This window comes from Plodia interpunctella, chromosome 16 (genome assembly GCF_027563975.2).
Source record: "Plodia interpunctella isolate USDA-ARS_2022_Savannah chromosome 16, ilPloInte3.2, whole genome shotgun sequence".
Lineage (NCBI taxonomy): Eukaryota > Metazoa > Arthropoda > Insecta > Lepidoptera > Pyralidae > Plodia > Plodia interpunctella.
In genome coordinates, this window is record NC_071309.1 from 5,808,141 (window position 1) to 5,821,622 (window position 13,482).

At 40.1% G+C, this 13,482-nt stretch overlaps 1 protein-coding gene and 1 long non-coding RNA gene across 2 annotated transcripts; one reads left to right on the forward strand and one right to left on the reverse strand.

The window, feature by feature from the left end:
• Positions 1–220: 220 nt before the first annotated feature.
• On the reverse strand, positions 221–13,089 carry LOC128676335 (SID1 transmembrane family member 1-like). Its single transcript, XM_053756397.1, has 19 exons — positions 12,885–13,089; positions 12,044–12,113; positions 11,450–11,546; positions 10,815–10,922; positions 10,336–10,484; positions 9,770–9,880; positions 9,181–9,264; positions 8,467–8,640; positions 7,766–7,916; positions 7,264–7,332; positions 6,665–6,945; positions 6,094–6,267; positions 5,479–5,661; positions 4,903–5,020; positions 4,089–4,211; positions 2,913–3,029; positions 2,214–2,325; positions 1,155–1,274; positions 221–551 (listed from the first exon to the last, which is right to left on the reverse strand). Exons 1-19 carry the CDS (start codon positions 12,962–12,964, stop codon positions 290–292), a joined length of 2,583 nt encoding a protein of 860 aa, XP_053612372.1. The 5' UTR covers positions 12,965–13,089; the 3' UTR covers positions 221–289.
• LOC128676338 (uncharacterized) lies at positions 10,935–12,148 on the forward strand. The gene is made up of 2 exons (XR_008405401.2): positions 10,935–11,099; positions 11,582–12,148. It is a non-coding gene; the product is annotated as an uncharacterized LOC128676338 (long non-coding RNA).
• Positions 13,090–13,482: the final 393 nt, after the last annotated feature.

Sequence of the window (13,482 nt, forward strand, 5' to 3'; positions counted from 1 at the left end):
AGAAAACAGATTTTCAACATATATATTTTTTACCATTGGGATTCCAAATAGAATACCCAGTGTTGCCAGCTAGGAAGATACAGCTATCATTTATTTTCTTCTCTTTATTACAGTTACGAAGATAAAATGTAGTCAGATATATGAGAATCTAGCAGATCGGAGCCACTGCTTACCTACAAGCGAGATTTTATAAGTATAATAACAGAATAAAACGACGTACTTTACCTTATACTTAACACATTTTATTACAATTAATTAAAAATAAATACACAAGTACAAGTCAAAAAAGTCAAAAGACGGCAATGTCGGTGCGCTTGACAGCGGACAGTCCGTCGTCCCACGTGAGGAACACACAGAAGGTGAGATAGAGCGCCGCGGCCGACAGGAAGTGCCACAGGTCGTGGGAGTCGTAGAAGTGCAGCACGCGGCACTCGTGGTTGAGATGGCGGCTGTGCGCGGGCGTGGCCGACCAGTCCGTGCTGCCCGACAGGAAGAAGTACAGGGCCGGCGCCCACGCGCCCGCCGCCCCCACCAGGTAGCACCAGAAGTACCTGGGGGTTATAGTAATACGTGTACGTCTATCCCAATCCCAAGTAATATTATAAATGCGAAAGTAAATTTTACTGGACCGATTGTTATGAAATTTGGTACACAGGTAGAAAATAACCTGGGATAACACATAGGGATTACTATATACTTTTTATCCAGAAATTCCCACGGCAGCGAAGCCCCGGGGCGCAGCTAGTATAATATAGAAGACACTGAATGGCTGACAGACATATTAACGCACAGCCCAAACCGCTGGGTCTAGAAACTTCAAATTTAAGACGTAGGTTCCTTATGTGATTTAGGGGTACACTAAGAAAGGATTTTTCAAAATTCATTCTCTAAGGGGGTTCCGATTTTGAATGGGGAAACCAGATTAGTTTAATAATTCACAGAAGGGAAAATCACGCGGGCAAACCCGCAGGCTACTAGCTAGAATAAGCTATCTACATAATAAAATATATTTACTTCACACATTTTTTTGGAAATTTTAAAATGTTTTTTCGGAATGTTAATTTCATTTGTTTTCAGTTCTTTTTTTAAAGCCATGTTTCCCAATTTTTTAATAGAACAGCGTCAGAAAAGCGTCAACTTTGGATAAAACTGACCATCTTGGGCGCTCGCCATTGAGCAGCTTCATGGCGAGGTAGTACGTCAGGTGCAGCAGCGTGTTGGCCAGCAACAGCGTCAACAGGTGGCCGGCGAAGTCATCACCTTGCGTGAATAATCTGTAATAGTACAACCATCAAATTTGTGACAGGAAAAAATTATTAATTTCATATGTCAAGAGAAAATAGATATTTTTTTTATAAAAAAAAAATTGGTTAATTCTTCTTCTTCTTAGCGTGTCGACTAGGCGAATCATATTTGTGAAGACCAATAAGACGCCAACGACACAGCAGTATTTGTAGCGTATAGTCACTTCAAACCTTACCGCGGATGTCGTACGAGTTAAAGGCTGAGGCAACAATAGCATTCCCGAAGAGGTCAGGCAAGCAGGCGGTCGTAGAGGCATAGTGTTTTTACGCAAAACCGGGGCATCAAAGCTCCGAATGTTATCGCGAACTCGCGACAATGAGAGAAAGAAAGATACAGCAGTATCTCTTTCTCTCTCATCTTTTTGTCTGCGTATCCTATTACCTGCACGCTGAGGGATCAGTATGATGCCATAGATATTGCTGTATTTGAAAGACGATAGGCAACAACAGTATTCACAAGGAGGGTTGAAGTCAGACAGACGACCGGTTGTAACTTCACAGCGGAATTTGTAAATGTTTTTTAAAGAAAAAATCACTATCCTCCTTATCCTTACATATTATAAGATAAAGTTCTCTGCCGCGTCTGTTCAAAAACCATTGCACGGAATTTCATGCGGTTTTAATCAACAGATAGTGCGATTACTGAGGAAGGTTTAGGTGTATAATTTATTATGCCTTTCACCGAGCGAAGCAGAGACGGTTCGGGACGGACGGTTAGAACCATAAATGTAATTAAAAAAAAACCACAATGACGTTTCGTCTATCTCTGTGTCAAATTTCATCAAATTCGTTCCAGTATTTTTTGAGTTTCTTCATTACAAACAAAAATACAAATATTTTCTCTTCATATTATTATTATATCTGGACTTTATAACGTTATTTTGATATTTAGTATGGAAAGACCCTCACCCATAGAGTGCGAAGGCCCAGTTGACGGCATTGGCCACAAGGAGAGACACGAGGCGCGGCATGTACAGCGGCCGCTTCGATAGCTGCGTCGCCGACTGCAGCACCTGCTTCTCTGGAACACGCACAAATAAAGGTTGTTTTTAAATAGTATTATGTATGTATTGCGGGCAACATTATGCCGTGCTACCCTTTGCCCCCCGCTTCCTCTCCTCGACGCTCACAGCGCTCGCGGCGCTCGTCCGTAAATGAACGCGAACCGGCGCGGGCGAGTTCCCGCTGTGTCGCCGCACGCTCTGTTAGCGAGCGAGGTGTCTTTGCCTGAATGTGTGGCTAACGGATTAAAGTTTGTGTTCCCGTTCTCGGTGTTTACTTGAATCTCACACTTCGCCCCGCTATATATGTGTATTATTTTTATAGAATAGTGGGCAAACGAGGTGTAGCCAAAATGGTGTATACCTAGCCAGGGGCAGACAAAGATAATATTTAGATTATATTGATTAGATAACGGAATCCCAAAATCATTCGTCCGTCTCTCTGTTAATTATTCCTATAACATAAAGCCAAACACAACAAGAGTGTGGATTACCAAGAAAACAATTATATTCCACTCCATAAATATTTTCTACGCAGTGTGTCAGTATTTATACCACCGGAACATGGTAGAACCTTAGTAGAATATAAAATATAAAATCATGTTACCGAAGCGGAACTGTCCGAGGTAGTATATCCGCAGCGACAGCAGCAGGAACCCGAACACGTGCAGAACCGTGAACAGCCCCCAGAACAGCGGCCCGCCGCCCAGCACCCCCCACACCACTGTAATTATATAATAGCTCTCTTCTCTGCGTGTTAAAGGTTGCATTCGAGTTTGTGAAGCCGCGAAGCCTGGTTCGGCGTAAAAAAAAATCTTAAAATTTTGAAGATTCGGCTGTGTTACAACCGGCCGCCTGGCTAACGTCAACCCTTCTTGGTATTGATGCCTATCACCCCTAGTCGCCTCGTACGACATCCACAAGAGGATATGGAGTGGTCCTGTTCTAGGGCGGAACCACACGCCACATGAAATTATATATTGGCGACATGGCAAATCATATTTGTGAAGACCAATAAGGGCTACCGATACAGCAGTCTATTATTTAGCACTATTTAGCTTATGCCCGCGAATTTTCCACGGAAAAAGATTTTGTCCGGAATAGATTGTATCCATAACCTTCACCAAATTGGTTAGCCTTTCTGACATGACAGGGCAAACACACTGTTCAAAAGAGTTTCTTTCGACATTTCTTCTCAGCAGTGGTCATTACGAAATGCTGGTAGTTTGTGGGGGTTTTTTGAGAAATCACTGCATAATTTAAAACAAAGCCGCTTCTACCTCCACTGTTTTTCTTATGTATATAGATCTTTAAAATTATGCAACGGAATTTGATTCGGCTTTTCTGATATAGGTAGTGTGAGTAATGATTTCGGACACATGACGTGAACATTGCGTAATTAGTATAAGAACTTTTATTTACCGCAATAAAAATCAGCAATGTATACCTATGATGCCAATAAGTGATGTATATCATCTTAAATTGAATAATGAACTTTGCATTTGACTATGGAAGTAGTGTTTTTTAAACTTTCACGATGCTATTTCTGTGCTAAGTCCTGTTAATACAATTTATGTTAGACCGGCTACACACGCTCCGATTTAAGGGACTACAGAAAGGGATGCAGGTATTTAAAAGAAAGAGATGTAGGACGACCTCCCTTTTCTATTAAATACATGCGTTTCCTTGTTTAGACCCTAGATCGCCCCCGAGACAGGTGTGCGAGTGCCATATTGACAGTGAGAGTGAGAGTGAGAGTGAGAGAGAGTAGAGCGCGACTTGCCGAGCGCGATGAGCGCGGCCAGCACGCCGAAGCTGGCGTGCGCGCGCGCGCTGACGTCGGGATGGCGCGCCTGGTAGATCTTCACCATGCTCAGCACCGACAGCACGTACATGAACGCCGTGTCTGTCATTCGTTCATCATTTTAATCAGTTCATTGTAATATGAAAATTATCGGAAGGTCCCTCGAAGCTTCATTGTACTATGAATATATCGATCGTATAAATTAAAAAAAAAAATAGGATGAATCTGGTTATGTATACTTTTTGATCGGTTACTTTTCAAATGCGTCTCTTTCGGCATATCTTCTTAATCGCGGTCGTTCCAAAATGCTAGTAGTTTGTAGCATTTTGAAAAAAATATAATAACCGTTTTTATAATGTATAATGGCCTAATTGATGTGTTATATTGATTAATGCTACTTTATTATAATATTATTTGTAATATTCTATGTCGGAAAATTTGGTTTGACTCAATCACGCTAAATCCACCACAAAGGTTTCGATATCTCAGACATAGGTAGAACTTCCTTAAAATATTAGCACAACCAACCCGGGCCAGATGATTCAAACCCTAGAATAGGTTTGAATCATCCCTGGCCCCGGGTTGGTTTGAATTATTGATATAATAATAAAACTAACCGAATCATCATATCTAAATTCAAATATCATAATGTATTTACAGGTGACATATGATATCATGTGAATTAATTATTTATTATCTAACACAACAAAGTTCTAATTTAACGAAAGTATGACTTAAACTGAACACTAAAAATCCGTTTTTTTTTATCGAAATATATACAAGTAAAACTAACCGAACTGGAAGTTGAGCTGGTTGGGGCACACGTGGTAGCTGGCCGACAGCAGCGCTACCACCATCATGCCCACCCCCAGCGCTTCCAGCAGACCGTAGTGCGCTGGGATACCGTACTCCTGCAACGTGGATGTTTTTGATAGACACTAGCAAAATATAACTATGTTTAACCAAATAAATAAATGATTGATAGCAGATGACGAATTGGCTACAAAAAATTTTGCTTGAGAAATGATGGTGACTTTTGGACACACATGGACTTATTAAAATGATTATCTATCTACTAATACGTCTTAAACTATAATAGAATGCGAAAGTTTGGATGTATGCAATGGCGTTAAAACATTAATTTTCGTATTGTGCTTTTATTGAGAAATTTTCGACAGATACCAACTCGAGGTTACAGCATGTCACTTTATCTCGTCTGAAAATTTTCAAAGTTTCTTCCGCCGCCATAGAGCCATGAGACCATAGGCACGCATATCATGCTTGGCGATATACAGACAGCACTTCTAGAATTTGTCCTTTCTGCCAGGACGAGGTGGTTTCCCGCGTAATTCGCTCATTTGATTGTCACCTCATGTCTCGGGTGTAGTTTCCTCGCCCGCCGCCGCCGCCGCACTTGAAGCAGGAACAACGCGCCCAGCAGCAGGTAGCCGACGTTGCTGAACACGTGGTTGAAGTCTGACAGCTGCCCCGCCGGGTGCGCGCACAGGAAGTTGTAGTAACACGTGTCTAGTGTGCCGGAAACGTTGAAGAACTGGAAATGGTATCGGGAAATTAAGCATTATGAACATAAAATAAATATTTATTTAGTAGACCAGAATTTTGCGAAATAACAGGATTACAAACATTAAGGGCTTGTTTCAGCACTGATAAAATATCATACTGTGATCTGATAGATAAACTAACCGCTAGATAAATCTGCCTCATGTGATTGCCCAGTTAGGCATCAAACACACGTGAAATACACTATTAACATTTTCTGTTGGATATATTACATAATATACTAATAGGTAAGTATTTCACTAATATTATAAATACAAAAATTATGCTACTCTATCACTTAATTCTTCTTAGTAAACGGATTTAGAGATTTCACTTTCTGGAATAGTACATAGCACTTTTTATCCCGAAATTCCCACGGGAGTGAAGATCCGGGGCAGAATTGGTAATATGTAAAAAAATTCACCAATTGGAAGGCAGCGACGAACTGTACGACGGGCAGCGCGTAGAAGACGGCGACAGTGTACAGCGTCTGCAGGTAGCGGTCCGAGCGCGCGCGCAGCACGCGGCCGCGGCGACGCGACAGTGCGGCCAGCCGCAGCTGCGCCGGCAGGCCGAACGGCGGCGCCGCTGCGTCGCCCTGCGAGTTTAGGCCACATTTGTGTATGTTAACCTAAAGGTAACATTCCTAAAAGGATAGACGTCAAGCAAGCGGTCGGTTGAAAAGCCATAACCGAATCTTCAAAATTGTAGTTTATTTTTATGCTGACGGGCTCCATGGCGTCATAGTTCTAGAATGCAGCCGGGAACACGCTTCATTATAAATGAACCAAACTACAAGTTGAACTTATAATGATATACATATTTATTTAAGAACACTAAGATTTTTAAAATTGTTATACGAGATTTTATTTCTTGATCGGAATTAATTTTTATATATGTGTATATCTAAGAATAGACATAGAATAATCACTGCCCCCTCCGTAGTAATACTAACATAGAAATTTGAATTGTTCACGATATCTTTGGAAAACTACCTCAGTTTGGGTGTGTCCCGCCACAGTCTCCTGAAACCTTACTCCATTTAGTCCGGGGCCGTCCACCGTGTCTCGAGACTCAGGGCTCGCAGGGGAGGCGGGGGACGCGGGGGACGCAGGGGAGGCGGGGGACGCAGGGGAGGCGGGGGACGCAGGGGAGGCGGGGGACACAGGGGACGCGGGGGACGCAGGGGAGGCGGGGGACACATTGGTGGTCCTCGTGGCCGGAGTCGGATCCTCTTCATCGGAGTCACTCAAGTCGCTGCTGTCAAATGTCGCAGCTAAAAAACGTAAAACCTTATTATAAAATACCATTGGTATCAAAATCATCGTCTTCCCATTCTTTGTTGTCATATTGTTGACTATATTGTTTTGGAAAGAAAAGACAATATGTCTTTTCTTTTTGACATTGACGCAATGTCTTTTGTTTCCATAAATCACTATTTAACTGGTTTCCTCTATTGCTGAACTTTTGTCACAAACTCGCATTTTAATCGAATGGGGACAGAATCTTTAGTTTCTTTGTCTCTATTTTACTATTGATTAAATATATCTGACCAATATTAACATGCAACATGCAAAAGACTTCTTGCACTTACTAGAGTCGCGTCGCCGCCTCTGCCCACCGTCTACACAGTCTGACACAGTCTGACTTTCGTTCGGAATATCTAATGATAACAGAAAATATTACGTATTAGCATCTTTTATAGCTATGAGGTCATACTGGAACCCACGTTCACGGTTAAACCGCTGGACCGATTTTGATGAAATTTGGTATAATGTTTGAACATGTATAGCAAATTTCATCAAAATCGGCAAAAACACATGCTACTTTTTTTCAAAAATCAACCCCCAAAAGACTAATATGGGGGTGAAAGTTTGTATAAAAATCATGTTGAAAAGACGACCAAAGACGACTTAATTTGCTATCACACAAAAATGTTACTCCTAGAAATTAGTAATCTGGCATGGGTCAACTAAACACATTAATTACAAAAAATACAATTATGCTGTATTATATAGTTTGAAATTTGACGTGAAAAATTGCGTATGAAGGTCTAACTTTGATTAAATGTTGATGACTTTATATATGAAGAGTACCTGCGGCAAGCACAGCCCTGGGGCTGACCGTCCTGGCGAAGGGCGCCCAGCGCTGCGCCAGCACCAGCAGGAGGAAGGCCACGTAGAACCCCAGGAACACCGCCAGCGTCACCACTATGGCCACTACATACTGTCGGCGCGTTAGCGACACCTGGAAATGGCAACGGCAGCTATTTCACAACGACTAATCTCTAAAAATTTTGAAGACCTCGGTGGGGTAGTGGTAGGTAAAGGCACTTGCCTCTAAACTCAGAGGTCCCGGGTTCGAACCTCGGTAGGGGTCATGATGGAAAATGGCCTTTTTCTGATTGACCCGGGACTTGGATGTTTATCTATATATGTATTTGTTATAAAATAAAGTATCGTTGAGTTAGTATCCCATAACACAAGTCTCGAACTTACTTTGGGGCTAGCTCAATATGTGTGATTTGTCCTAAAATATTTATATTTACAAATCTCAATGTACATTTTTGCGTGTGGTTCCACCCTAGATTAGGAACCACGCCATACGCGTACGTCTTAAGGGACACATAGCATTGACAATTAATAGGAAAAAATGCATTCATGCAGGCGATTGGTTGTCATTTTTTATATCTTAAAACAAATCAACTCAACTCTTGATGAGATTTTGCATGCATATGTAGTTTAAAGTACGGACGCTGCCATGCAAAACCTAAAAACATATAATAGTATAATCAAACCTTGATCTCGATGTCGAGCGCCTTCAGCCGGGGCAGTGGTTCTCTCGGCACGGGGAAGTCCCCAATGACCTCCTGCCACAGCCAATCCTGGGGCTGATCAGCCTCGCCCGTGCAAGGCTCATCACTGTCCTGCACTATTGTGATTACGTAGAAACCTAGCGGGTAGCTTGTACGCTGTAATGGAATTATATAGAAATTACTACAAATAATTTAACAATAATCCTACTAATATTATAAAAGCTAAAGATTGTTAGGATGTATGTGTGTATGTATGTTTCTTACTTTCTACTCGGGTAGAATATAACCTGGAATGACACATAGGATACTTTTTATAGCGAAATTCACATGAGAGCGAAGCTTCTAGCGCAGCTAGTAAAATTTTTTAAAATAAAATTCATATTCTTGGGTGTCGCGGTGTCCAGAATATACGGTAGAGTGTACGGCAACGGTCTTTCATCGCTAAAGGCGAAGATACAAACAACGCTTTACATGATGCCTGGCCCAATGGATATCCATAGCCATCCTTTGAGCCAAGCCGTCAGCCAATCGTACAATGTCAATTAACAGTTATTATCCTAGATCATTTTTAAGTGTATTTAAATAATTATGTAAGTATATATTTGGCATCCATTTTCTGTATGACTCAAAAGGCTACATAATATTTTTGTGCAGTAAAACATAGATAAATAAATAAGAGTAAGAAATGAGTGTTACCGAAAGTTGTGCGGCGCCAGAACGTTGCACCGTCATCCGCTGCGACCAGCTCTGGGAGTCCTCCAAGCTCTCGCCGATTGGGCACTGAGTGGGGATAACTCTTAATCCATATTTTCAAGAATAGAGTGTAAAATAGATAGATATTCTTCAGTAGATGAGTTTCGCAATGTGGTACTGCGACAGAGCAAACACGACTTCTACTCTTTGTTAAAGCACGCATAATTCAAATTATTAAAAAGAAACAAAAATTAAATATACGTCAATTGACATTTATGAAAAAATTACCGTTTTGCCCTACTTACTTTTCAGGTAAGCAGTCTGGCTGGACATATCCATTTTTTCATACGATATTTATAGATGCTTTTTACGAAATTTGGATTAGTGTTAGGCTTAGGCTACAGTGTTATCTAAATTGTGTGAAATACCTATAGATATCCAGAAATGAAATTCATCATCATCATCAGCCTATAGCAGTCCACGGCTGGACATGGCCTATCCCAATTGAAATGACATTACTACAACGTAAAACACAACAAAGACATTTTACATTACTACAAAAAAAAAGAACATAATATAGGATAATACTCACAGTGACGTTTTGTATGGCAACGGTGGCACACACGTCATCATTGGACGTTATCACGAGCTGCACGCTCGTTTCGTCCGCACTGAACCTGTAGTAGTGTACCCGCGACGACGTCTGTTGAACAACTTCGTTTTATTCATTTTCCACTGTTTATGAGTGGTAGTAATCATGTAGAGAAGATGGCGGGGCGATATCAACTATTCCTACCAAAATGGCCAAGATCCGCAATAGACAAGAGAGGAATAAAAAGGGTAAGGCCTTTGCCCAACATTGGGAGTAGTGGGACACAACAACCACAGCCTGGGAAAAAAAGTAAAAAATGAAAGTTAATTACTTATTTAAAGCTACTATCTACGTTCCACATAATAATGAATTATGATTATTACTTCAAAGAAAATCACTTAAGCCTCAAGACAGTTTTGATTGCCTATATATATATATATATATATATATATATATATATATATATATCATCTTAGCATTTTCGATTTGTTTTGAGAGATTTATCTATATATTTATACCAATAATATATATAATGTTCGATACTGGGATATCGGAATACATTATACCAGCGTGATGTAGACAGGTTTCACTCCCCCAAAGGTGAGGAACCAATCACGTGCAGACGTCACGCGCAAGCGCAGTTGCACGCCGTGTACGCACCCTGACACCACGTGGAGGGAAAACTCGCCCCGGGTTTCCTGTGTTTCGGGGTCATCTGAAAGCATTGTTAGTAATAAGATTATAACTTGGTTAGTTATAACAAAAAAGTACATATTTATTTTTATTTCTTGCTACAGATTTCTTTGGAGGTATCCAAGTATCTATTTCCTAGACTCGGAAGTTCTCATATTAAAATGTAATATAAATTTTCGGGAATTTCATTAACGTCTGTGGAGTGCGGATGCGCAGACCGGCGCAATAAAGCGTTGTTTAAAATTGTTGTTTATTGTTGTCTCGTGTTCCCAATCGGCATACGAGCCGTTAAACTTTCAAATTTTTCCCCGATCATACAAATTAAATTACAAAACAAAAAAGGATGTGTTACCGCAGTGGGAGGCGTTTGTGCCAGCCCTACCATCTGGGCATAGCGTGCGTTCGAACTCATGCTGGACCTTATCTCGTGACTCGTACGGCAGCTGCCACGTTCCCGCACCTACACATATAATTTATCTTATCCATATTAATATAAGAGATAGCAGACCACTATTCCTACAGTCGAATTTCGAACACGCAGCACGCAACACGCAGGGCGACCATGGCGGTTCTGAGAGGCGCGGGGAGGGAGGGCCGCTCTCAACGCTCCATGCGACGCGTTGGGAGCTAAATCAAGGTTTATAACTTTTGGAAAATAAAATTAATTAATATAAGTACTGTATCACGTCTCACATATGTTGTGATTACCCTGACTGTATTGTCAAAGCTGATGAGGACATCAGCTTTGACAAGTACTGTACTTAGAAGTTTAGTCGTCACGCTTTTTAAATAAACGACTAAACTTCTAGGTCGATTTTGCTGAAATTGGGAATAGATATATTTATTTAACCATTTGTCCATAAATTAATAGACAGGATTACTAAAAAAATGTCGCTCTATGTATGGACCACTCCAATTTTTTCCTAATAAGCTTCAAATTTGGATATAGTTCTAACAGATAGCTTTAAATAAAATGATGCGCCAAACCTGCACTCTGTCGGTATGTGATGAGCACCGGCCGGCTCAAATCGCCGCCGACGCTGCTCACCCACACACGACTAGGAAACTCTGCGTCAGAGGTGTTCTGAAATATATTTACATTCTCCTATTTGATTTCAGCTTTCAGCAAGATCAGCTTGTAGATAAAAAATGGCAATATGAGCTTCATAACATAGATCTACAAAAAATGCGCAATGGCTTTATTACACGATTAGAAGAAAGATTTCATTTTTGACACAAACATTTCATTTTCTTCAGGGAGATCTCGTTGCATTCAACGTGTTACAAAATAATCATTCGTGCACAAAACCATTAGATTTCCTTCATTGGGAGCCGATTCCGGGTGCACCATTTGGTCATGCTTATCATTATAATACAATGTCGAAGGAACTGAAGCGATCTGAGAAATTTATACTGTACCACAGCCGGAAAGGAATGAAATTTAAATTGTATATACAATTAAGCTTGTAATAAAAACAAACAAAGCACCGGAAGGCTTTGTAAACAGACAAATAGATAGATGCGGCGAAGAAGTGTATTTACGTAGATAAGATAGGTATGTGGATAGTAAAAAAAAATCACCGGTGCGAAGATTAGGATGAACTCGACCGTGTTGTCAACCGTCAGTTGGTGCTCCAAGTCAAAATCCAATCTGGAATTAAACATTAAAATACCTACTAAACCTTATTGTAATTATCATTTTTAATCCCCGACTACAGAAGTAGAATCCATCCATATGTAGCCATGACCAGTGAATGTATGTAGCCATGAACATTAAAATGGCTTACCATAACAATGACCCAAGAGGAGAAACAATCCCAAGTTCAAATTCTATTATACAGCAATTTGACTACAAATCAAACCTTGCAGTCGCTGCATACCAAGCGTGAAAGATTAAAAATCGGTGAAGGAAATCATCGTGAGGAAAACTGTACTTTAGTTGTTGACTAATCAGCTACTATGTGAAATGGCGAAAGCAATGACATCCACTCCATTAGACAAATCCAAGAAACTAGTTGTGTGTTACATTACTCTCTCCGTTATGTATGAGGAATACGACCATTGTTTCTTTTATCTATGTATTTAAGAGTATAAAAATGGTGATCCTACTAATATTGTAAATATGAAAGTTTGTGAGGATTTATGTTTGTTACTCTATAATTGTTATGAATTTTGAAAGGGTACTCATGGGGTATATGAACCGACTTTCGTGACACGCAAAATCATGAAATAACAAAGGGGAATGGAAGCACTGCTTGCGCAAAAACAATAGACCGAGAAATATACGTAGCCCGATTTTTATTTTTAGTTTGTCTATTCAGCTATATCTTACTTGTTGATGACAGAAAAACTGAAACGATTAACGTCTCCATTAGCATTCCCAATGATCAATTTAATTTATGTTATCAAATGTTTGACTTACCGCATGCGCACGACCGTTATGTTTTGTTCAGAGTACACTCCTCCAACCACTGTTAAAATAACCAACCACAATAAACACATTATTCTACTAATTCAGAAATACATTTTACACTCATACACAATACCTCATGTAAAAAAGAAACATTTAGTTGTATATCATTCATACACCTCACATACATATTGGCCACATTGGTGTCCGCGGATTATCGGCTCTTATCATTTCCACAAACTGACGATAACAATATGTGTCATCGATAGAAAATGTGATATAAGTAGTAAGATAATATTACCTGTAATACATAGTTAACGGTGGTATTAGTTTTTTTTTATAATGATCGACTCATAGGAGTTTTGCAAACCTGCGTAGGATATGGAATTATCATAGCATTTATCACGAAACATACGAATAGGCTATACTGAAAATTATGATTGTAGCCTGTTGAGTATGCCTAAATAAATGAAATTAACACCACAAAGTTAACCGTGAGTTCGTGCGAGTGACAACTATTTAATAACATTTTATATGCCCACTTATTGACAGAAATTGAAATTGAAATGATACTATCAAATCATTTGAAAGTGAGAAATGAATAAATGAC

Excerpts from the sequence above, each read along its gene's own strand:
- LOC128676335 (XM_053756397.1), bottom strand. The coding sequence starts at position 12,964 with ATGTGTTTATTGTGGTTGGTTATTTTAACAGTGGTTGGAGGAGTGTAC. Across the intron at positions 11,547-12,043 it reads TCATCCTAATCTTCGCACCG|AACACCTCTGACGCAGAGTT; the intron begins GTGATTTTTTTT and ends AATATATTTCAG. Across the intron at positions 4,212-4,902 it reads CCAGCTCAACTTCCAGTTCG|ACACGGCGTTCATGTACGTG; the intron begins GTTAGTTTTACT and ends AACGAATGACAG.